The 24,780-nt window shown below is 38.7% G+C and overlaps 1 protein-coding gene across 2 annotated transcripts in view; it reads right to left on the reverse strand.

The window, feature by feature from the left end:
* LATS1 (large tumor suppressor kinase 1) overlaps positions 1-18,808 on the reverse strand; it is a 35,147-nt gene extending 16,339 nt beyond the window's left edge. Inside the window, exons 1-3 of one of the 2 annotated variants that reach the window (XM_036248782.1) lie at positions 18,563-18,808; positions 11,105-11,587; positions 5,918-6,065 (exon numbers count right to left, since the gene is read on the reverse strand). In XM_036248782.1, coding sequence (XP_036104675.1) covers positions 5,918-6,065; positions 11,105-11,446 — 490 coding nt within the window. In that variant the 5' untranslated portion in view covers positions 11,447-11,587; positions 18,563-18,808. Of the gene's footprint in view, positions 1-5,917; positions 6,066-11,104; positions 11,588-14,079; positions 14,622-18,562 lie in introns of those variants that run through there. The other variant, XM_036248781.1, reaches the window with a different exon arrangement.
* Positions 18,809-24,780: the final 5,972 nt, after the last annotated feature.

The raw sequence follows: 24,780 nt of genomic DNA on the forward strand, positions 1-24,780 counted from the left end.
GCCCACTGCTTTATAACTAGCAAATGCTCCTGGATTACTAACCTCTGCTCCAAGCTTTCCCACCACCTCCTTACAGCTGGTTATCTTCTGCTGACATTACTTTCCTTTCAGCCCTTTGCAGTCAAGGTTATCTTTAAAAATAAATTGGCTCGCCCTGGCCAGTTTGCCTCAACGGTTAGAGCGTCGGCCCGTGGACCAGAGTGTCATGGGTTAGGTTCCTGCTAAGGGCATGTACTTCGGTTGCAGTTTGTCCTCGGCCCCGGTTGGGGTCGTGTGGGTGGCAGCCACTCCATGTGTCTCTCTCACATGAATATGTGTGTCTCTCTCTCTCCCTACCACTCACTCTCCTGCTCTATCTGAAGATAAATGCAAAAAGAAAAAAAAAAAGTCCTCGGGTGAGGATTAAAAAAAATAAAAATAAAAATGAATTGGCTCAAATGTGGGATTCTACCTCTTTGCTCTTCATTTATGCTTCCAGATCATTGCTTTCCTTCATATTCTTTTTTTCAAAGCCAGCTCTTTGGAAATTCATTCTATCTGGGAGGCTGTGTTCATTTTTCTTACCTAATGAACTCTTGCTTGCTTCCCCTCCATCACCTGTAACTTTGGTCTACCCTAAGCCTTGCCGACATTCTATAACTCCAACATCCATATGGAGAAAACATCCATAGACCTCACTTCCACCTCAAATATCTCTCACAAGATCACATTTCTAATTTTGATACCGTCCATATCTATTTCTTTCTCAAAATCACTAATTTAAGGTTTATATGCTTATAGACTTCTTTCTCATGTTTACTCCTACTGCAAATGGTCTTGAACCTCATCAAGACCTAGTCATCCTCTTCATCCTCTACTTCATCAGTCCCCTTCTTTTTTTTTCTTCTTTAATTGACTTTTTAGAGGGAGGAAGAGAGAGACAGAAACATCGACGAGAGAGAAACGATTGGCTGCCTCTTGCACACCCCCTACTGGGGACTGAGCCTGAAACCCGGGCATGTTCCCCGACCAGGGATCAACCCAGGACCTCTCAGTCCATGGGACGATGCTCGATCCACTGAGCCACACTGGCTGGGCAGTCCCCCTCTTTTCTTTATGGCATACTTTAACCAATTTAAATCCATGGTACATCACTTCTTTCCTCCCTCTGTATTCCCTTTCTCCTTTCCTCATTTCTATTAATTCATTAAATATTTACTGAGCACCTATAAGCCAGGCACTGCCTTAAGCAATTCAAGTACACTAGTGAACGAGATAACATCCCAGGCCCCATGGAACCTACATTCTCAATGGAGAAGAATGACAATAAACAATTAAATAAACAAGGTAACATCTGGGTATGATAAATGCTATATGAAGGAAATATAAATGGTGTCAATAGAGAGTAACAAGAAGATAGCATGGCTGAGCCAAGGGTCAGAAAAGGCCTCACCAAGGACATGACATGATCTAAGACTGAGCAAACGTCCTGAGATGGGAGCCTACTTTTTCCAAGAACACAAAATACAGTATGGCTGGAAAGCAGTAAGTGAGAATAGTGACAATAGATGAAGTATGAGAGTAACACAGCCATAGAGAGGAGTTTGGAAGGAATGAGAAGCCACTAAAGACAGAGAAAGAATATGCTCTGATTAAGGTTTTAATTTACCCTTTAGGCAATATTCTGAACTCCCTCTACCTCTCTTTCTTATTTTGTACTTGCTTAGTAAAGCTCCAGTTATGAATGATTCCTGCTAGAGAAGGTGATGTAAAGAGCAGACTGATTCCACCATAAATTCAAGATCAGCATCATCAAATAAATGGCCTCAACATCGCCAGAAAATTCTACTGTTTCCTTTGGTCTCCACTATGACTCTTGCCAGTCTCCTCCTCAAACTGCCTGCCCCACTCCTCACCCATCACTCTTAGCAGATGACTTGATTTTCTCCTTCAGAGAAAACTGAAAGCAATGGAAAGAATTCCTTTATCTTCCCTATATGACCTAGGCCCATTTGCCCGTTAGAGCAAAATGGTTATTTCTCTTCCTAAGCAAGGCTAATAATAATCTTTCATCCCATGCTTTGGATCCTTTCTTCTCTCTCCTGGCTTCTCAAGAACCTTACTTGATCTTTTCTCTTGAATATTTAATTTCATCCTCTTAACTGGAGTCTTATAATTATCTTTTAAATTTGCCTAAGTCTTTTCCTATTAAAAAATAATAAATAATAAGGCTCTCCCTCCGCTCCCATATAGACCACTCCCTCAAAGTGTTATTTGGTGCTGGTCCACAAACTGATATTGGCCCATAGAAGATAAGTATGGAAGTTGAGAGTAAAAATTTAGACTTACAGAAATTTGACAAAATAATTTTGTCTTTTAAAAGGTGGTAATGAAATATTTGGACTTATATGATATGTCATTTAAATTTTTAGTTTTTTTTTTTTTTTTTTTTATCCTCACCCGAGGACATTTTTCCATTTTTTGTTCAGATAGAGTGGGAGGGAGAGAGAGGAAGAGAGAGAGAAAGAAACATCGATGTGAAGGGACACATCGAGTGGCTGCCACCCGCAAGACCAACCAGGGCCGGGGACAAACTGCAACCGAGGTACGTGCCCTTAACGGGAACTGAACCCGGGTCTCTCAGTACCGCAGGCCGACGCTCCAACCGCTGCGCCAAACCGGCCAGGGCTAAATTTTTAGTTTTTCTAAAAATGCATCAGTATTGTATTTTATAAAATTACCAATCTGTAATAAATTGAAAATTAACAGAAATAAAGATCTTCATCACAGATGAAGCACTACTCCTGCTAATGTCCTTACTTTACTCTCATATAAATATTTCTCAAAGAATTGTCTATACTTGAATTCTTTACTTTATATCCACTTATTCCTCAACTCACACCAATCTGAATTATGCTATGACTGAACAAAAACAAGTTACTCCATATGTTATGAGCTGAACTGTGTCCCCTAAAATTCAGTAAGTTCTAACTCCGAGTACTTCAGTATGTGACTGTATTTGAAGACAGGGCCTTTACAGACGTAATTCAGGTTAAATAAGGTCATAGGGTAAGACTTAATCAAATATGACTGAGGTACTTATAGGAAATCTGGACACAGAGAAAGGCACCAGACACATGTGCATGCAGAGGGACAACCATGTGAAGACCCAATGAGGATGGTCATCTGAAAGCCATGGAGGAAGAAACCACATCTACTGTCTCCTTGATCTCAAGACTTCTGGCCTCCAGAACTATGAAAGAATAAATCTGTTATTTAAGCCACCCAGTCTTTGTTTTTTTTTTAAACTGGAGGGATAACTTGAGTTAAACTTTTTCTTTTAAAAATTTTTTTCTTTATTGATTTTAGAGAGAGAGGAAAGGAGAGAGAGAGATAGAAACATCGATGAGAAAGAACATTGACTGGCTGCCTCCTGCATGCCCCTTACCGAGGATCTGGCCCACAACCTGGGCATGTGCCCTGACCAGGAATTGAACTGGCAACCTCTTAGTGCATGGGTTGACGCTCAACCACTGAGCCACACCAGCCGGGCCAGTCTTTGGTATTTTTTATAACAGCCCTAGCAAACTAATTAATGTACCATGTCACTAAAGCCAACAAAATACTTTCTAGTTTCACCTTGGTCAACCTCTTTCCCTTTATTCCTTCCTCTTCTTTAACATTCTCTTCCATAGAGTTTCAAGACACTAGAAACTATATTGGTTTTTTAACTTCATAAGCTAAATTTTCTGTTTTCTTTGCAGGCTTATCCTCTTCTATCAGCTACAAAGCAATTAGCTTGGTTCTCGTCCATCTTTTCATTTTTGTCTATGTTACCTCCTTTAGATCTATTTCATATGCAAGGCTAATACAAGAACTGTACATATCTAGCTAGCTTCCTACTTGACATCTATCTTCATTTGGATAACTCAGTGAACCTAATTCAAACTCATGTTTACAACCAGAACTACCACCCAAATCCTGTTCTCTCTTAGTATTCTCTTTCATAATGTGGTGTATCACCAGCCGTTTTCTACACCAAATAAGTCATCCCTCTACAGTATCATCACCCATATGTAACCTATTGCCAAGTCCTTGTCAATTTTACTTTTTGCATCTCTCCTAATTCATTCACTTTTCTCCACTGCCATCACCAGTCCAGATTACCTTCCTTTCCTGTGAGTAGTATTTATCAAGTCTATTCAGATACTATCCCTTGCTCTCTCTAATCTGTTATTCATCCCCTCCAGCCACCTTTTAAAAACACAAATCTTATCTTGTCATCACCCTGCTTGAAATGTTTCCATAACTTCCTGCTGCTCTTTGGATAAAATCAATAGAGTCCCCTCCTGCCTAGTCCGGTTCCTATCGCATACTTTTGTTTTCCGTGCTCCAGCCACTTTCATTTCTTTGAATGTGGTATCAAAACCTGCCAAACAGGCCAAGCACAAGGACACTCTCCCTCACTAAACCTATGCCTTTGTCTTTGTTCAGATAGCAGCTCTATTATTAGTTTCACAGGAAGGTTTTCTCTGATCTCCTTGATTAGGTAAAAAAAAAAAATTCCTCTATTATATGAATCCACAGTACCATGTAACTCTCCCCTCTTCATTCACACTTATATAGTTATAATTCTATATGTATTTGTGTATTGGATTTTCCTTACTAGAATGTCAGCTCCACAAAAGGGCAAGAACTTTATACTCAATGCAAAAGTGGTTGATTAATAAAAATCTGAATGAAAGGAAAAATGAATAAATAAGGCCTCTTGAAATTAATAAAAAATACAAGATTAACAAAGAATTAAAACGTCAATTCAAAACTAACCTATAAATAATGTAAAATGAGATAGTATTTCTACAGCCATTAAATATATAAAAATGATAATATCTAGGATTTATAAATATAGGCATTCTCATATTAATCTGATTGGGAGAATAAAAGCTGGTAATACCTTTCTGATAGCAAAATCTAAGAGAAACCTTAGAATTTTGCATGTCTTTTAAAATATAACAAAATCATCAGGAATGTACAAATATTTAGGTACAAGGGTATTTACAGCAAGACTGTCTATAATGGAAAAAAAGGGAAACAAGACAAACGTCAAAAATGAGAGACTTCTTAAATAAAGTATGTGATGAATCTATTTTCATGTTGCTATTAAAATAATTCCACTTAATAACAAGGAAAGTTATACATGGTAAATTAAGTGAATGAAGTAGGTTTTAGTATGACTCATTTTTTGCTTAAACAAAAGAATCAAACTACACACATATAAACACACTCAGGTTTTCCACAGGAAAAAAAGATTGAAAAAAAAAAAAACCACACCAAAATCTTGTGGTTATAAATAGTGTTTTCTTTTTGCTTATTACTTTCTAAACATTCTATAATAAACATGTTTTTACTCTTATAATAAAAAATAGTATGAATGATATTTGTGATTAAAAAGAAATCTTTCAGGCCCTGGCCAGTTTGGCACAATGGTTAGAACGTCAGCCCAAGGACTGAAGGGTCACAGGTTCAACTCCTGGCCCCAGTTGGGGTCATGCGACAGACAACCAATTGATGTCTCTCTCTCACATTGATGTTTCTCTCCCGCCCCCCCAGCTCCGCTTTCCCTCACTCCCTGAAAAAAAAAAATCAATGGAAAAATATTCTCGGGTAAGGGTTAACAAAATAATTTTTTTTAAAAAAGAAATATTTCAGTTGCAATATAACCAATCAAGTAGTTCTCAATGTAGACTGCTGCCTATCAGAATTACCTATGGAACTTTAGGGCCCATCCTCTAATATAGTGTAATACTGTAACGATTTGATCCTAATTTGAGACTTTCATTTACTATGATGCTTTTATCAAATTCTGAGACTAAAGATTTGATATATTTTAAAACAATGCTATAAAATAAGAGAGTAGGGAAAAAGTTTGGTTAATCACCTGGTTTCAAACTGGCATTAATAGGTCTGGCAGCTGCTGTAACCATCTGTTCCCGTCGTGGATCTTGGTAACTCATTTTGCTAATGAATTCAATTGCAGCTTCTATACTTCTGTTATTAGTTTTCTGAAGAGCTTGTATAACCATATCCTGATATGAAATTTGAAGAAAGAAAAAAAATTTAAATCTTATAATTTATAACAGGGAAAGAGCACTGTGAGTACCACTAAAAAATCAGTAATTAATAAAGAACAGGCCCTAAACCATAATATTCATGTCCTGTTTATAAAACTGCTATAAAAATCCATACATTCTCAAATTACTAAAGAAAACAATACAAACCCTCAAATCCTTCAACTATTTAATATTTTCACTTCTATGTAGCTTATTAATTTTTCTTCAAGAATTAACTTCTTCTAGGTATGATCATAGCAATATTCTAATTATTTCTCATTCTTAATTTCATTCTTATATGAACAGAGACTACCAGATTGTTTAAAAAAAGGTACCATTCAAAACACTGAAAACCACTCTTTTGTACTGTTAACGCATTTTATTAAGCACCTTTGCCATTGTGTTTACTAGTAAAAAGCTATGTAGTTCTGGTTCCTATCCTCCTCGAGCTTACATTTTCAGAGAACTTTATTTACAAGGACATAAATATAGGACAAGTGATAGAAGAAAAACACTCACACTATATACGATTACGTGATGAAGACTTTAGGAGGCTAGATAGTACAATGGAAAAAGCAGAGTTTGAAATAGAACAGAACTGAGTTTGAGTTCCAGCAGCCCCACATTACTTTGCTTTTGCTTTTACTGCTCAGAAGCAAAAATACACTCCAGTGATTGTGGATTTATGTGTCCCACTTTAGAACTATGTGAACTTTGGCAAGTTATTTAACATTTCAGACTCAATTTCTTCATCTGTGATAGACTCACAGAGCTGATGTGAGGATTAAATAAGAAAACATGTAAAAGCACATAAGCAAAATGCTAGGAGCTCGGATGTGGGTTTTCTTTTGCTCTGCTCCTTGCCCTATATGTTATATGTAAACATAAATTATACACTAACATGCAGAAACTAAACTGATATGCATTTTTCAAGAAGCAGGCAGCTAATTACTTATCCTAGAGAATTTAGTATTTCAAACAATATTTTAAAATGAGAAATGGCTTAATATGACTAATGGGTAAATGGGTTACTGATAGGTGATCTTCCTATATGAAATGACTGGAGATGAGTATGCAACTAACCAAAAAAAGATTGTGGCAGAGACTTGTTGCCCACTAAGATCCATTCTCCCTTTGTTGGAAAAAGTTACAGAGCAGATAGAAGTTGTTTTCCTTCTAGCTACACTGGCCGCATGATAAATCTGACCAATGAGACAAAAGCAAGGATTTCTGGAAGAATGCTGTTATCCCTACTTTAGGTACTGGTCCTTCCTATGTCCTGAATAGATATGCTACCTGTTCTAGAGCAGGTTGCCACCAAGAAGGAAAATTCAAGAAACTCCCAAGAGTGACTAGTTCTAAATCTTTAAGAGACATCTGAACTAATGCTAGCTATATAAATTGAGTCACTATTTTGTTTAAAGTATTATTTGGATTTTTGTTAAAACAACCAAACCCAATCTTTAAAAAAAATTTTTTTCCTTTTCTTTATTGATAATAGAGAGAGAGGAAAGGAGAGGGAGATAGAAACAGCCATGAGAGAGAACACTGATTGAACTGCCAACTTCTTCGTGCATGGGTCAATTCTCAACCACACCAGCTGGGCCCAAACCCAATTTTTAACTTAAGTATTGGTCACATTTTATGCCAATCAGACTTTGCAAATTTGTAGTAAAATACAAAGGAATTAATAAGTCTCACATTATATACTAATTTAAAATAATACAAATCACCCCAAATTCATCAGGGAGTGCTTAACTTTAAAACTGGTTAAGTCAAGTGAACTGTAACTATATCTATGCTATTATCACAGGGCAGTGCCATCTCTATTGGTAAGAAAGCTGGCACCCACCATCCTTTTTCAATATTGTGAGAACTATATTCTTAAATGCACCAGAATTTCAGCCTGTGATGCTAGCGATAATTATGCTGGCTTTTATTTTTTAATATACAAGGTGGTTTACAGTTGTTCATATGGAAAATAATAAAATAATTAATAAATAATAATATAAGAATAAACTCTGGCCCTGGCTGGTTTGGTTCAGCGGTTAGAGCGTCAGCATGCAGTCCAGAGAGACCTGGGTTCGGTTCCAGCTAAGGGCATGTACCTCGGTTGCAGCTTGTCCCCGGCTCTGGTTGGGTTGTGTGGGTGGCAACCACTCGATGTGTCCATTTCATGTCGATGTCTCTCTCTCTCTCTCTCTCTCTCTCTCTCTCTCTCTCTCTTCCCCTCTCTCCCTCCCACTCTATCTGAACAAAAAATGAAAAAATGTCCTTGGGTGAGGATAAAAAAAAAAAAAGAATAAACTCTGTTTCACGTACTCACAACTGTAAACCTACTTTTGCCCCACCCCGTATATGTCAAAATATTTTTACATCAGTGACAATATCAACCAAGTGTTCCTTAAGTGGGGGTATTTGTGCCAGTGTGAAAAAAGAGCACCCTCAAATCAGTAACACTGGAATAAAAGTCTTACGTGATAAGAAAACATGTCCACATTACTACGCTTTTGCTTTTCATGCTTAGAAGCAAAAATACATACACTCCAGTGATTGCAGATTTACATGTCCCAAGAATATATCAATCCTATTTAACATTTATTCCTATGAGGAAATTAATCTTGAAATACTTGAGAGCTTTTAATTTTACAGAGTACCAGAAACATATTCTCAAAAAACTGCAATTGCCCTGAACTTGGAATAGCTAAAAGAATAGAGCTTATGAAATGATAAAAATAATGAAGTGAAAACTGGTAAGATTTTTGAAGTGCCAAGCTAAGATCCTGAATAAATCCTGTAATATAATAGGAAGTTATCAGAATCATGATTCAAGGAGGCAGAAGTAAACTGCCATATTCTTTATATCACCATGGGTATAAATAATACTATACATTCATTATTTGGACAAAGGAGGATTGATAAATATCTAACTGCTTTTAGTAAAGCAACCTTGCTTAAGGGGTTATTAATGTCATAAGGTGACAATTTTGAAAAGTGTGATTATAATAAAGCTAAAATATTTTTGTAATGCAAAGCAATTATTATTACCAACAGATAAAAAAACAGGGTATTGACCAACCTTAGATTTCTTAAAATAGTCTACACTAGAAATAATTTTTAAGTTCTTAAAGGTATGAAACATGTTTGGTAGACTTACTACCCTCACTGATGGGTTCACATATAAACAACGACCTAACTTATCTGACATAACACCTTACCACTTAAGGACCTTTAGAGCCATGTAATTTTCTAAACTCTCCCTAGCAATAAATAAAAAGAATATGAGCAATGATTCAGCTGTATCTTTATTCTTTGCCTTTTGGTTAAGAGATTAGGAAGAAAGTAGAGTACTCTGGAGAATCTCCATTCAAGCCATTTCCTGAATCCTCCACCTACTAACAAGAAAACATCTGGTGCAAACTCAGTATTTTTAGAACACTTATGCATAAAAATGATAGGAGATAATATTAATCAAATGGACAAATCAAATGGGCCTAAAAGGCCCTGGCCGGTTTGGGTAAGCAGTTAGAGCGTCGGTCTGTGGTCCAGAGAGACCGGGATTCGGTTCCCACTAAGGGAATGTACCTCAGTCGCAGTTTGTCCCCGGCCCTGGTTGGGTCATGTGGGTGGCAGCCATTCGACGTGTCCCTTTCACATCAATGTTTCTCTCTCTCTCCCGCCCACTCTATCTGAACAACAACAAAAAATGGAAAAATGTCCTCGGGTGAGGATAAAAAAAAAGAAGAATCTTTTTTCTTCCTTAATTGTAAATCTTCCTTTTAAAATCCTTTACTATAATGCAAACTTGGGCTCTTTTTTTATTTTTTGTTAATCCTCACCCGAGGATATTTTTTCCATTGATTTTTAGAGAAAGTGAAGGGGAAGGAGGTGGGGGGTGGGGAGAAACACTGATGAGAAAGAGACGTATCAATTGGTTGCCTCCCACATGGGCTCCACCAGGGTGGGGGATCAAACCTGCAACTCAGATACCTGCCCTTGACTGGGAATTGAACCCGAGACCCTTTGGCACATGGGCCAATGCTCTAACCACTGAGCGAGCACACTGGCCAGAGCTTAAGCTCTCTCTCTCTCTCTCTTTTTTTTAATATATATATCTGAAAATGTGGTCACCAAAATAGTAACAATAGTGAAGGAATTTTAAGGGTAGTTATCTTTGTGTTGTGGAACTAAAGGTAATTTTCAGTTCTTTATACTTTTTAATTTTTAACAGGGAATAGATATTACTTTTATAATCAGGAGAAAAGTTCCTATAATTTTGAAAGAAAATGTAATTAATGCTTGATTATTCACATTCAGTTATATTTTCCATAGCCAATTTCTATCTAAAATGATTTATGCCTCCTAAAATATTCATATAAAGTATATAATCATGGAAAATAAATTTTATTAATACCTAAACAAAATATGATTAAATATATGTGCTGTAAAAAACCTTTTAAATGATTTCTAAAAGTAAATATTAAAGACTTGGCATAATTAACATGAACAGAAATTTCATTAAAGTAAAACTAAAATTCTTAGAGATTGATTAATATGTAAATTTTTAGTTTTTATGAATTTAGCATTTGGATCTGAGAGTGATGTGAATATAACTACTTAAAGAAATCCCTAATTATATTTCTTTCTCTGTAGTATAAACTTATACTTTATATCCTTAGAGCTGTCATTTCTGCATCAGCCACTTGGCTCACCAGAGCACCAATCACACACAAACAGATGTCTTTACACTGCCCTCACCTAGGGCTTTCTTCAACTGCACTTCCCTCTGACTTCATGGCTTGACCTTTAAATCCAAGAAACCACAGAGAAAAACTAAAGAATTTATAGTTATTTTGTTTTAATAATTAATTGTGACATTCTTTGCTGATATAATATACAAATGTGTATACAAGTTATATTCTCTCAAAGGAAACATTTAGGCAGGTGATCACCCAGAATGTGTAATGTAGTAAAGATTAAGAAAAATCCTTCCCTTTGTTTTTAAAAATTCTTACCTCATCAAATCCAGCAGCTTGTAAATCTTGAAGCATTTGTGGATTAACCTCTGAAGTACTCCGACTTGTTTCATTTGCAAATGGTTGTAGAGAATTTCGAATTTCCAGCAAGGCTTTATGATGAGTCCCAAATTTGGGTGGATTTCTGACTTGTCGAGGGTCTTCAATTGACATTTTACTCATGTTATGCTCAGCCTTTGCAGCATCAGATGGTTTGGATAAATTCCTAAGGGATTCCCGAATTTCTTGCAACATTTGCCTGCTGCTGCCAGTGTAGTTACTGGCAGGAAAGGTCTTAGGCCTCATTTGTCTATATCCTTCTGGCTTTTCACTTCTCTTCATGAAAACATCTATATATAACCCACACAAAGGACTTTAAGAGCCACTTGACAGATCCAGAGCCTTCTCTTGAGCAAAATTGAAAAAGATCCTTTGCAGAAGTTCCAGGAATATTAAAATTCTTTACAATTTAAATAAATAACCCTATAAAAAAAGAAAAAAATGAATAAAAGTTATAAAGTGATTAACTGATAAAGCTCTAAAGCAGTACAGTGAATCAGTGGAGGCGAGAACAGGGAGGACAGGACAGGACTAACACTGATTTAGGAGATAGAGACCTAGGTTATAGTTCTAACTCCATTATGGATTACTGTATAACAAGGGCAAGTTAGTTAACCTCTCCATGCCTATTCCTTAATCTATAAAATTACCTAAAGTAATAGTTATAATGATAAAAATAATTTTAAGAGTGTTTTAGTAAGTATTAAGGTATATACAAATGCAAGGGATCACTAAATGAACAATTCAACAGGCAACCTCTCATGAACTTCATCTAGTAGCTCCAATTTTAGATATAAATCAGATTTCAAATATAAGATTCCTTTAGAAAAAAAGGGTACTGTTGCTTTAACAAGGTTTTTTATATTTTTTAGGGAAAATTTAATTAATTTTCTTTTATTACAGATGTCCCTCCTTATTCTCCCATTGATACCCTCCTCCCCGCTCCCCCAACCCCCACCTTCACCATACTGTTTCTAAAAAGGTTTTTAAACCACTAGTCCAGAAGATACCTTTATGCTTTAAAACAGGTGCTTGGGTTTATTTTCCAAACTGTGGACTGAGACTCTAGAGACAGTACACTTATCAACAATGGGACAGGCAAAGAGCCTCTGAAGACAAACTTATTTCTCACTTAATTCATGAATGTCTTCTGCAATACACTGAGAATAGTCATCTAAACTCTACTTAAATGTCCCCACTGATAAGGAAATCACTAACTCAAGAAAGCCATTCTACTTGTGATCTGCAAAAATTGTTAGAAATATTTTCGTTATGTGGAGCATCATGAAATCTCACTCAGGGTGTGTTGGGAGCCCTTATGAGCCTGTACTAAACAACTTTGCCTACCTTCTTACCTAACCATCCTAATAGCCCTGTAAGATAGGTTTACTATCTGTACTTTGTAAATGAGGAAACTGAGGTTCAAAGAGTCTGAGTTTGTAAGTGGTACCACTGGGATGTGAAATACTACCAGTTATCTACTGGGAGCCTATTGCTATTCGCATTAGAGGTAATCACCATTCATGTTACATAAAGATGTCTACAGACACATAGATATAGACATTTCCTTCTTTTCATTTAGGCCTCAGTCCTGTTACCTCCTCAAAGACCCTTTCCCTAGTCATCTAGTTACCTTGTTCTGTTTTGGATACCTTCTAGTTTGTAAAAAACAAAACAAAACACAGTATTTGCAATGAAAAACAAAAAAATTATTCAAGTATTTGTTCTGTTATTAGCAATGTGAACTTGGACATTTCATTTCCTCAAAAACCATCTGCTAAGGGATGAAATGGTTGGAGTAACAAGGTTGACCTTATGGCTTGAACAAGTTTTTAAGAGGAGCAATGCAGTATAAATAAAGGAATATATACACAAGTGTTAGAATATGTAGACTGTTCTTTGCAATATCATCTATAACAGCAAAAGATGACATCAATCTAGATGCTCATCAGTAATTGTTCAAGTAATTCATAGTACATCTATATAATGCAGTGAAGCAGATATAAATGATGCGGTAATTGTTCAAGTAATTCATAGGATATCTACATAATGTGGTGAAGGAGATATAAATGGTGCAGTTCTATCCAAATGTAATGACATGAATAGATACCCATATATATTCTTAAGCAAAAAAGGCAAGTTTCAAAAAACTACATATAAAATAAAGACATTTTCTATTCTAAAATTAGATTATGATGATGTTGAAGAGCTCTGTAAATATACTAAAAATCACCTAATTGTACACTTTAAATCAGTAAACTTCATGGTATATAAGTTCAGAGCTGTTAAAAATAAACCCCTTTGCCATGGACGGTTTGACTTAGAGTGTTGGCCCTCGGACTGAAGGGTTGCAGGTTCAATTTGTGGCCCTGGTCGTGTAGGAGGCAACCGATCTCTCGATGTTTCTCTCCCTCCCTCTTTCACTCTATCTAAAATCAATGAAAAAATATCCTAGGGTAAGGATTAACAAAAAAAATCTTTTTATTTTTTCAAATTATATTTATGGATATTCATTATATATACATGTACATGAATATCTGCAGCAGGCCTGAGACAGGATGAAGTCCTGAAGCAAACAACTAGAGGCAGTTTCCTGATGACTTTACTTAACTAATCAGTACTTATGTGATAAAATTGCTAAATTAGCTGAGTCAATCAAATTCTATTAGACAAGCAGTCTACATTTCCCCGTTATGTAAAAACAAAAATGATAGTTTGTCATTGTGTTGCTGAAAATTACACATATTCTGTCTACAACATAACCAGATCTACTGATAATTACTTCACAAATGAAATTAGAACTGACTCATCTTGTGCCTTTATGAAGATGGTCCCTCATGATAAACATATTTTCCCTAAGCCTTCCCAAAATATTAATAGCTAATGAATTTTTCTGGGTTTAACATTTAGCTCACCTTCCAAAAAAGAAATATTCCCCCAAAGCTCACACTTCATCCGTGGCCAAGGATGTTAATGGAAAAAGAATGCCCCGGAGGTTTCTGCAGAATAATGGCCAAGAGTCAGAGAACAATGGATGAGGAAGTTCCTCCCTTTATAATTGAATAAAGGTCCAATCAAGGAATCTCTCCTACACCCGGAGCTGGTGGCTTTTACAAGATCTTCCTACAAAGATTTCAAAATTATTATAGATCAGGAATTGCTGCTATTTCTCATTTTTCCCTTTTTCTATTGCTTATTATGACCCTCCCATCCTTTTTCTATCATTGTGTACTGTGGTGAGTGAGTGGGAATAGAGAGCAAGAGCAAAGACAACCTCACAGGTCTCTAGACCAAGAGGAGCCATATCTGGACCTGATGGAGAGACTACTGGACATAGACCACAGGACCAATGAATCTAGCTTCTGCTGCTCAGGGCCCAATATGCTAGCAAAAGAATAACACAACACTATGAATGTCTTTCCACGACAGTAAGTACAATATTTTCTTGTTTCTAAGATGCATCCTTTTCTAGATTTTAGTATTTCTAAAATTGAGTTTATCTTAAAAGCAATATTAAAAGAAATTTGTCAGCTCTAAAGCAGAGAAGTTCTGATATAGCAGACAATGCACATAACTAACCCGATTATAAATGAAAGGTGAGCCCAGCCTGTGTGGCTCAATGGTTGAGTGTCAACCCATGCACCAAAAGGTCGATTCCTGGTCAGGTCACATGCTCAGGTTGTGGGCCAAATCCCCAGTGGGGGGCATGCAAGAGGTAGCAAATCAATGTTCTCTCTCATCGACATTTCTCTCTCTCTCCCTCTCCCTTCCTCTCTCTCTCTAAAATCACAAAGAAAAAAATTTAAAAGATAAAATTTCCTTGTCATTTCAATTGTATTATTTTCATTGCCTGCACCATGTATGGTTGAATGTAAACCCTTAATTAATGCTCAAAATGTCTTTTAAAATATTCTACTATGTTGTAGCATCACATATTCAGAAACTGCCTGTCACCCAATAGGCAAGGCAATTAAAGGCATAAAAATCTGCCAAATTTAGGCAAGATTACAGAATTATCAAAGGTGAGAAAGGCTCTTAAGTAAAAACACTCAAACATGAACCATTTGCCAAAATGTATTATCATCTGAAGCTGTTTAATTTCCAGCAGTAACCCAGCTAAGGAAAAAAACAAAACTAAGAATTTAAACAAAAAGAAAAGGAATATGAAACCCTAGTATTCTTCAGTATGCCTCAAAATTATATATTCAATCAGAAAGACAAGATGTTCAAGATAATTAGGGTCATATAATATATATTTTACTAAAATTTATATATTAAAATATATACATTTTGCCTTGGCCAGTGCAGCTCAGTAGGTTGGGGCGTGATCCCATTCACCAAAAGGTCAAAGATTCGACTCCCAAGTTTCGGGTTCAATCCAGGTGGGCATGTAATGGAGGCAACTGATTGATGTTTCTCTCTCAAATGAAGTTTCTCTTTCTCTCTCTCCCTTCCTCTCTCTAAAAATCAATAAACATATCCTTGGGTGAGGATTAAAATATACATATAGCTCAGCTGGTGTGGCTCAGTGGCTGAGCATTGACCCATGCACCAAGAAGTTGCCAGCTTGATTCCCAGTCAGGGCACATGCCCAGGTTTCGGGCTCAATTCCCAGTGGGGGGGGCATGCAGGAAGTAGCCAATCTATCTATCTCTCCCCATCCATGTTTCCATCTCTCTCTCTCCCTCTCCCTTTCTCTCTCTGAAAATCAATAAAAACATGCCCTGGCCAGTTTGGCTCAGTGGTTAGAGCGTCGGCCTACGGTCCGGAGAGACCCAGGTTCGGTTCCCGCTAAGGGCATGTACTTCGGTTGCAGTTTGTCCCCGGCCCTGGTTGGTCGTGCGGGTGGCAGCCACTCGATGTGTCCCTTCACGTCGATGTTTCTCTCTCTCTCTCTCCTTCCTCTCTCTCCCTCCCACTCTATCTGTACAAAAAATTGAAAAATATCCTCGGGTGAGGATAAAAAAAATAAATAAATAAAAATCAATAAAAACATATTTTAGAAAAAAAAAATATATATACATATATATTTTCCCCCTCCACACAGATGAGTAATGGATCCAGAGAGGTAAGGTGGCCTGCCTAAGGTTACCCAGTCAGTCGGAAGTCATGCTAGGAATCAACTATGCATTCTGAGCCAGCCCAGTGCTGTTCTCATCATACCTACAATTTGAGTTTTCCAAAGGCAGGAATTAAGACTCACTAGTTCTTTGAAGGGACACATAAATTGGTTTGAGTGAACAAACAAAAGTTCCATTTCTTTAAAAGGTCAGACCTTGTCCGGCTGGTGTGGCTCAGTGGTTGAACATCGACCTGTGCACCAAGAGGTCACTGGTTCGATTCCTGGTCAGGACACATGCCCAGGTTGTGGGCCCAATCCCTGGTGGAAGGCATGCAGGAAGCGGCCAATCGATGTTCTCTCTCATCGATGTTTCTATTTCTCTCTCCCTCTGACTTCCTCTCTCTCTAAAATCAGTAAAGGGAAAAAATTAAAATAAATAAATAAATAAATAAATAAATAAAAGGTCAGACCTTCATCAAATATAAAATGTCAGTAAATCCAAACAAATATTGTTGATAGCTTGTCCAACTTAGGAAAAAAACAGGTACCATTACCTAAAAAGATTTCAGTGTTACCTTGGGTTGAATTAGGTTTATAAAAAAGATGGCCTGCGTCAGTGCTCTGACTAAATCAGTTATGAGACTAGCAACAGGCATATGTACCGGTTCCTAGAAGCTTAGTCTTAGTTGTTTAGACAGCAATATTTAAGAATTTCTGCATAATGATATTTTCTTCACTTAGTTTTCTAAGAATTAAATAATCAAAAGTGAAGATAATCACTGTAATTTATCTTCATGCTAAAAAATGATTGCCATTTCTACTTGGTAAAAATGTTGTTCAATGACTAAATTACTTTTGTGGCCCTGGCTCAGCAGTTGGAGCATCAGCCTGCAGACCAGAGAGTCCTGGGTTCGGTTCCCGCTAGGGGAACTTACCAAAAAATAAATAAATAAATAAAATAACTTTTGTGGTCTACAAAATCCCCCATTAATCTAAATCTAACATTTAGAACGAAAACTAAGTAACCAGAGTTAGAACAGTTCCAAGGCTACATTTATATAGAACACCAAGAACTAGCATTAAAAAAATAAATAAAAATAAAAACTCAATCTATAGAAGGAAATCCAGATAATATACCAAAAAACTGTAGCACCACTTTAGTATTTGATTTTAGAGACTGCCAAGGCATGTTCAATAAATATTCAGGCATGGAAAGATAATGTTCCATGATCTAGCTTCATGTAGTAGTAACTGATCAGAAGAACACAATGCTACTTCTTTTACTGTTAAATCAAATTCCTCCACTGCCTTAGGGACTCAATTTATTAAAGGAAACAAATGAACTAAATTAAATCACAAATGTGGATATCTTAGCAGAGAACATTCATTCTCATTATAATGAACAATTATATTGCTACTTCTTCATGGAGAAAATTTGATAAAAACTTTAAACTTCATAAAAAATGCACAAAGGCCTGACAAGTTTCATAATCCCAGGCATTCAAATCCATCTCCCAAACTGGATTGAAACAATATTACTTGTGTATGCAACTATACTTATTTCTCACTAGGTTTAAGATCACTTGTACACGATGACATCTTTTAAGTCATATTAACATATGGGTCGACGAACAAACTTTGTTCCCTTAGAAAATAACTTTCAATTGAAGAAATCAGAGAATGGGGTTAAATCAAGTCACTTGAGAGTCATAACTTCTTGAAGTTATGATAAACACTGTTCCCTTAATCTCCTTTCCTTCGTTTTCTGTATTTATACGCACACTTACTACACAGAGATCCCTTCATCTCTCCCACTCCTTCCGACTATGAACAGTAACCTAACATTACAGGGGACTGTAAATAGAAACTCCCAGGATTTCTTCAAGGTATACCCAGGATCCGGTCCCTGTAGGATGCAAAAAACTGTAGCTTTCACTGTAATTTCCCTTCAGAACCCTCTTTCGTTTCCCTTCCTTCCTTCAACACCTTGACCCGTGCATGCTGCGGGTATCATGATGGAGGTGAGAGACAGTCGCCCCAAGGCCTCCAGCGGAGCAGGCTCTTCCCAGCCTAACCTCCACCTCCAAGGCCGCAAAGCCTGGGGCTCTTCCTCCAGCCTCCGGCGCGGCCAACCCTCACTTCCCCAAGGCAGGGCTCAGCTCAGGTCCCTGCAACCAGCCAAGACAGGCCCGCACCGGGCCGGGACAGCCCGTGGTCCGCGGCAGCCCCTGGAGCCCCGCCAGCGGGGATGGGCGTGGGCGCCGGCGGCCACCGCCCCGCCAACTCCAGCTCTGAAGGAGAGTGCGCCCCACCCGCTACACCAGCGCCGGACCTACCTGCGAGGGAGTGCGGGGCTCCTGGACAGCGGCCGAGGGCCGGAGGCAGGCGCCGAGGCGGCCGGACCCTCCCAGGGACCCCAAGTATCCCGGGTGGGGCAGGGCGGGGAGAGATGCCGGAGGGCTCCCGCGGGCCAGCGCGGCCCGTCGCGAGGGTCGCGGGGACCTTGCTCTCCCCTTAGCACCAGACCATTGCCGCCGCCGCCATTTTGCCTTCCACTCGGTGTCGCCGCCGCCGCACTCCGCGGCAGGTTTCCCGGATGTGGGCATTTCCCGGCGTCGCTTGCGCGGGGGCCGAGGACTGGGGGCTTCTGCCCGCCCGGCTGCTGAGCGCGCCGCCCGCGGCCGCCCGCCCTCCGCCCGTCGCCCGCCCGTCTGCGGGTTCGCTGGCGTCGCCCCGGCCCAGGGCTGGCCAGGTGACTCGCCCCGGTTCGTGGGACCCGGTTGTTCTCTTGAAACTTCGCTGTGGACATCAGGATTCGGGCTTTCTAGAGGCTTTGAAATAAAATGACTTTTGCTTCGGTCTCTTTTCCCCAGTAAATCCATGAGTTGAAGTATTCTCCGTATCAGCCGGATAATATATTCTTGAACAAAAGATGAACGGCTTAGAGAGTTTTATCTGTCAACCAAACCGGCAGAAAAGTCGTTATTGCTGTCATTGCAGTAGTAGTGACGGTGAGGTTTATTTTTGTTGAAGTGGAAATTTGTGATGGGATCATTGGGTGTAGGATGTTTGAACGTACCTTCCGCTCTGTGTGGACCGCCTTGGCCAGTTCTGCCACTTGAAAATGTATGCAAGTCGGTATTTTAAAATAGCCCCTTTCGTCATTTTTCTACTAGAGTCTACTAACATTTTTTTTAATTAAATACCTCCTTTTCTGATGTTAGTTACTGGCTACTGTATCCATAAGTTCAAATCGAAAACCTCTGTTAAAAGAATAGAGCACTTGCTTGAAAAATATTCCACAAGTAGAGTTTGTACAAAGTAGAGGGTTTTGACCCAAGGTGGTCACTTAATAGCCTTACTTTTTACTTTCTTCAACTGGAGGACTAACTAACTTCTAGGGTCCCTTTCAGCCTCAAAATTATGTGAATTATATGAATCTCATACATTCACAGGCCTGCTTGCCTTTTCCAAAAAGATTATGTATCTAGAAGAGTGCACTATGCCCAGCTGGTGTGACTCAGTGGTTGAGCACTGAGCAATTACCCCTGCACCAAGAGGTCGCTGGTTCGGTTGCCGGTCAGGGCACATGCCCAGGTTGTGGGCCAGATCCCCAGTGGGGGGCATGCAGGAGGCAGCCAATCGATGCTCTCTTATCGATGTTTCTCTCTCCCTCTCCCTTCCTCTCTCTAAAATCAATAAAGAAATAAAATTTTTTTAAAAGAGTTCACTACTTACCACCCACAGCCTGTTACCTGTCACCAGCCCATGGAATTTCTTATTTCGCAATTCTCTCCAAGCATAAAGGCAAGTATCTTTGGGAGAATTCCTAGATAATTCAAGGAGCTGGGTGAATTGCTCTTTCTAAGATTAGGAGGTTGACTCCTATGCTGTAGGGGGACAGAAGGCAGGAAAAGGAGAGGAGTGATCTGGAGAGAACATGCAAGATTAAAAGTGGCTGTGGGCCCTGGCCGGTTTGGCTCAGTGGTTAGAGCGTCGGCCTGCGGTCCGTAGAGACCCGAGTTTGGTTCCCGCTAAGGGCACGTACTTCGGTTGCAGTTTGTCCCCGGCCCTAGTTGGTCGTGCGGGTGGCAGCCACTCGATGTGTCCCTTCACGTCGATGTTTCTCTCTCTCTCTCTCCCTTCCTCTCTCTCCCTCCCACTCTATCTGTACAAAAAATGGAAAAATATCCTCAAGTGAGGATTAAAAAAAATAAAAAATAAAAGTGGCTGTGGCCCTGGCCGGTTTGGCTCAGCGGTTAGTGTCAGCCTGTGGACCAATGAGTCGCGGGTTCGATTTCAGCCAAGGGCACATACCTCGGTTGCGGTTTGTCCCTGTCCTGGTCGAAGTTGTGCAGGAGGCAAGCAGTCCAGGTGTCCGTCACGTCAATGTTTCTCTCTCCCTTCCTCGTACTGTCTTAAGATAAATAGAAAAATATCCTCAGGTGAGGATTTAAAAAAATAAAGTGGCTGAGACTGTAGGTGGGGGTGGAGGTGGAGGTGAAAGACCAACTAAATGCTTACAAGGCGTGCTGGCCATCTGAGAATGCAATACCTGCCATTCATTTGAAGGTCTTTGTATTGCTGTGATGGAAAACCCTTGATCCAGCCCGTGTACTCCCCTCTTCAATGTTTCATGGAAATGGTAACTTTTTGGTTTCATTTTTTATATACACAGGGCCCAAATTTCATACTTGGGTGAATGTGTAGGAACAGGGGCAGCACACATGGAAGAAGTCTGTGGACCAGTTGTGGTTCTGACAGCATCAGCCCTCCCAGGAATTCAGTCTTGGGGGAAGGCTTCCTAGACTGTATTTCAGTGACCGTAGCCAAATACCAATGATTCATGTGTCACTGATAACTGAGATGACTCTTGGAGTAGGACTAAGCACTTCAGTCCATTTAACATATTTCCTAACCAATGGGGTACGTATAGAAAACATGCTGGGCAATTCTGAAAATAATTTGCTTCTCAAGAAAAGATTCAGAGGGGATTGTTGAATCTTTCCTATACTGAAATAAAATGTGTTTTCTCAGAACATGAAGGATGGAACTATAAAGTAAGGATCAAAACCATCTGCAACCCAACTGGTGTGGTTCAGTGGTTGAGCGTCGACCCACGCACCAAGACGTCGCTGGTTCGATTTCAGGTCAGGGCACATGCCCAGGTTATGGGCCCAATCACCAGTTGGGGACATGCAGGGGACAGCCAATCTGTTCTTTCTCTCATTGATGTTTCTCTCTCTCCCTCTCCCCTCCTCTCTCTCTAAAAAATCAATGAAGAAAAAAAAAAAGCCCATCTGCATTAACTCAATATGGGAAGTATGACTTAGGAGTATCATGTATGAAAACTTAAGGGTTTAAATTCAACCAGTCAGCAGTCTAATTGAAAAAATGTCATAATTATTAAAATGAACTAAGACAGCATTACAAAAGGGTATTGTATTAAAAATCAGGGTAAGATTCCTATCATATTCTCAAGAGAGGCAGACACCACCTAGAAAAGTGTTCATTTTGAAAGTCACACTTTAAAGCTGGACTTTGAAGAGTTTTGTTTTTTTGTTTTTTTTTTTACAGAATGTTTATTAAAGCTGGGAACAGTGAAACAAGAAAGGGCTTACGATAGAAGAAGCAACAGGAGAGAGATTAGAAAGGGCTGATTTGGCTCTCCAGAAACGTTATAGAAAAGAAATAAACTTAGGCTGAGCTGCTTTGGCTCACTGAGAAGTCAGAGAAAAGGGGTCCTTGGAGACAGGTCCAGGGGGTTAGCCGGAAATGAGCTGCCACTGCCTATTGCCCTCCTGGTTGCAAGTCTTGTGGGGTCCTAGAGTTTAGGAGACGCATGTCTGCGGGGGAAGAAGATGTGGGCATGCTCCCAGGAGGGAGAGCATGCCGAAAATGGGAGTATTTTTTACAGGGGATACAAGATTGTGAATTTAGTTCAGTTTGTATCAAATCAGTGCTTAACTGTGCACCAGATATTGTATTGAATACTGTCAATACAACACTAAGACATGGGCTCTGCTCTTAAGCTTGTGGTCCAGTAGCGGGAGACGGGCTGCTTAACACACTGCTCTAAGCCCAATATAAACTCTGCACAATGGGCTTTAGAAACAGTACAATTTAGCCCAGATTGTCAGAGGCCAGCAAAGGCTTTCTTGAGAAAAAGACAACTAAAAGGACTCCAGAAGGGTAAGCAGGATCTTGCCAAGTAGGGCAAGAAAGGCTAGGAAGGGAACCTTGCCCACAAGAAACCACTGAAGACATAGATTAAGAAGTTTTACCCCAAAGTAGCTGTAATATGTGGTTCTGAATATGAGGGGAATTAAATTTTTTTGTGGCTCCTGAAGAAAGAAGACAAATGGAAACCTATTTTAATTTACTATACAAAAACTCATTTATTTAGTGAAACTTTATGGTAAAGTCCCCCAACATAATGCAAATTCAATAAATGGATGGGCTTTCACAGGATCATTTTATTAACCCACAATAACACTATTCTAGCTTTTTTTTACAGTATCGTTTTCAGTCCCACTCACACATTAAAACACTGCCATCATGGTTGGATCAACTAGAGCCGTCCAAATGAGGAGAGGCTGCATAGGCTATTTTCATATACAGATAAGAATTTGTTAGGAATGCTGTGGAAAGGATGATTAGATTTAGGTTGGAGATGCCTTCCAAAGTGCCTTCCACCCCTGAGATCCTGCAGTCCTCAAAAAAAGCTGTTTGATAGTTTAATGAATAAAGGCAGTAAGTGACAATGAGCAAACTCATATATTAGGGCTTTATTTATACTACATAGAGCTTATGTTTCTTATTAAATATATTGAATGTAACACTGTTCAAATGTACTTTCTTTTACATATGGTTATAAATACCCTTATATCAAAGCGAAGTTTCAAACTTAGAAATGTTTCCAGTCCAAGCTAATACTCTACGCCTAGATGTCTGGCTCCTTCCTTCTACTATTATTCACTATAACGACCAAGGGAATTTGTATGCATTGCTGCTGGAAACTGAGTACGGTGCTAACATGTATGAAACCTTCGAACGTTTCAGCAGCAGATAATGAAGATGAAAGCGGAGGCACAAGCTTGCGATTCACTGTACATGGAAAATGTGCCACCAGGGATCTAGGATATTCGACTCAGCAAGGATGTTAGCTTGCTAATTATAATGGGTGCTTGTACTCAGTGAAGAGGGACACTGTAGCTTAGGCTGTAGCAAGACATTCATATAAATGGAAATATAAAATCAAAGGAATATTCATAGCTATGTTTATACGATAGAACCCATGTGTTTACTTATAGGGAATGTGTATCTACAAATATGTATAGTTCATTTTCACAAAGTAAATTCTACACATTGATAGATAAAAATGATATGAAAGACTATTGTCTGAGATTATAAATACTTAACATTTTTTACTAATATTTTCTGTAATGAATTAGCTTTTTAATAACAGAAAATCTTAAAAATTGGACACAGCAATAAAATCATAAACATTAAAATTTTCTATCAGCAACATTTTCTTTCCTTCTGATTCTTTGGAATTCAAAATTACTAATTATCTTTCATGAAACATTTTAAAGCCAACTATGCATATATGTACTTACTTCATTTGTAAATGCTGACAAAAACAAAAACCCCTGAGATAAGGTAGCATGAAAAAAACTGAAAATTATTAGGAGAGAAAAGTAAAACTTGAACATAATTACTATTATTGGAATTACAAAGTCAAGAAAACACACTTCAATAATGCATTTAATCTAACAAACTATGGAAAGACAATGTCTTACTAATATCTTAAAACACTGTGGTAGGTCATAATTAACATTCTGAATAAGGCAAAAGATGGCAAAATTCTTTACTCTTACCTCACCGTGACACTAGTCTCATACATGTTACCTATCAAATTTTAGTTTGGAAGTTGGCTCACTTATCAATGTTGAATTCTATTTTACTGCACAAAGTCCAGTTTAGCAATTTTGGACTACACTATAAAACTAAACAAAAGCAAAATCCTTAGGAAAAATGTATTTTTCTTTTCAAGAAAAATAAAGTTGGATATAAGCAGTTTGATAGTTCTGTTCAACATACTCTAATAAAGGAACCTGTTAAAACATTTTCACCTTAAAAAAAAAATTAGCTAGTTTTCTGTTCTACTCAATTCTTTCTGGAAAAGTTTATAAGAAGTATGCCCGGCCGGTGTGGCTCAGTGGTTGAGCGTCAACCCATGCACTAAGTGGTCACTGGCTCGATTCCCGGTCAGGGCACATGCCCAGATGGAGGGCCCAATCCCCAATGGGAGGCATGCAGGAGGTGGCCAATCAATGTTCTCTCTCATTGATGTTTCTCTCTCCCTCTCCCTTCCTCTCTCTCTAAAAGTCAATAACGGAAAAAAAATTATTATTATTATTATTATTTTTTAAATCCTCATCCGAGGACATTTTTCCATTTTTTTGTACAGACAGAGTGGGAGGGAGAGAGAGGAAGAGAGAGAGAGGGAAACATCGACGTGAAAGGGACACATCGAGTGGCTGCCACCCGC

This window comes from Molossus molossus, unplaced genomic scaffold, assembly GCF_014108415.1.
Source record: "Molossus molossus isolate mMolMol1 unplaced genomic scaffold, mMolMol1.p scaffold_m16_p_8, whole genome shotgun sequence".
NCBI classification, from domain to species: Eukaryota; Metazoa; Chordata; class Mammalia; order Chiroptera; family Molossidae; genus Molossus; species Molossus molossus.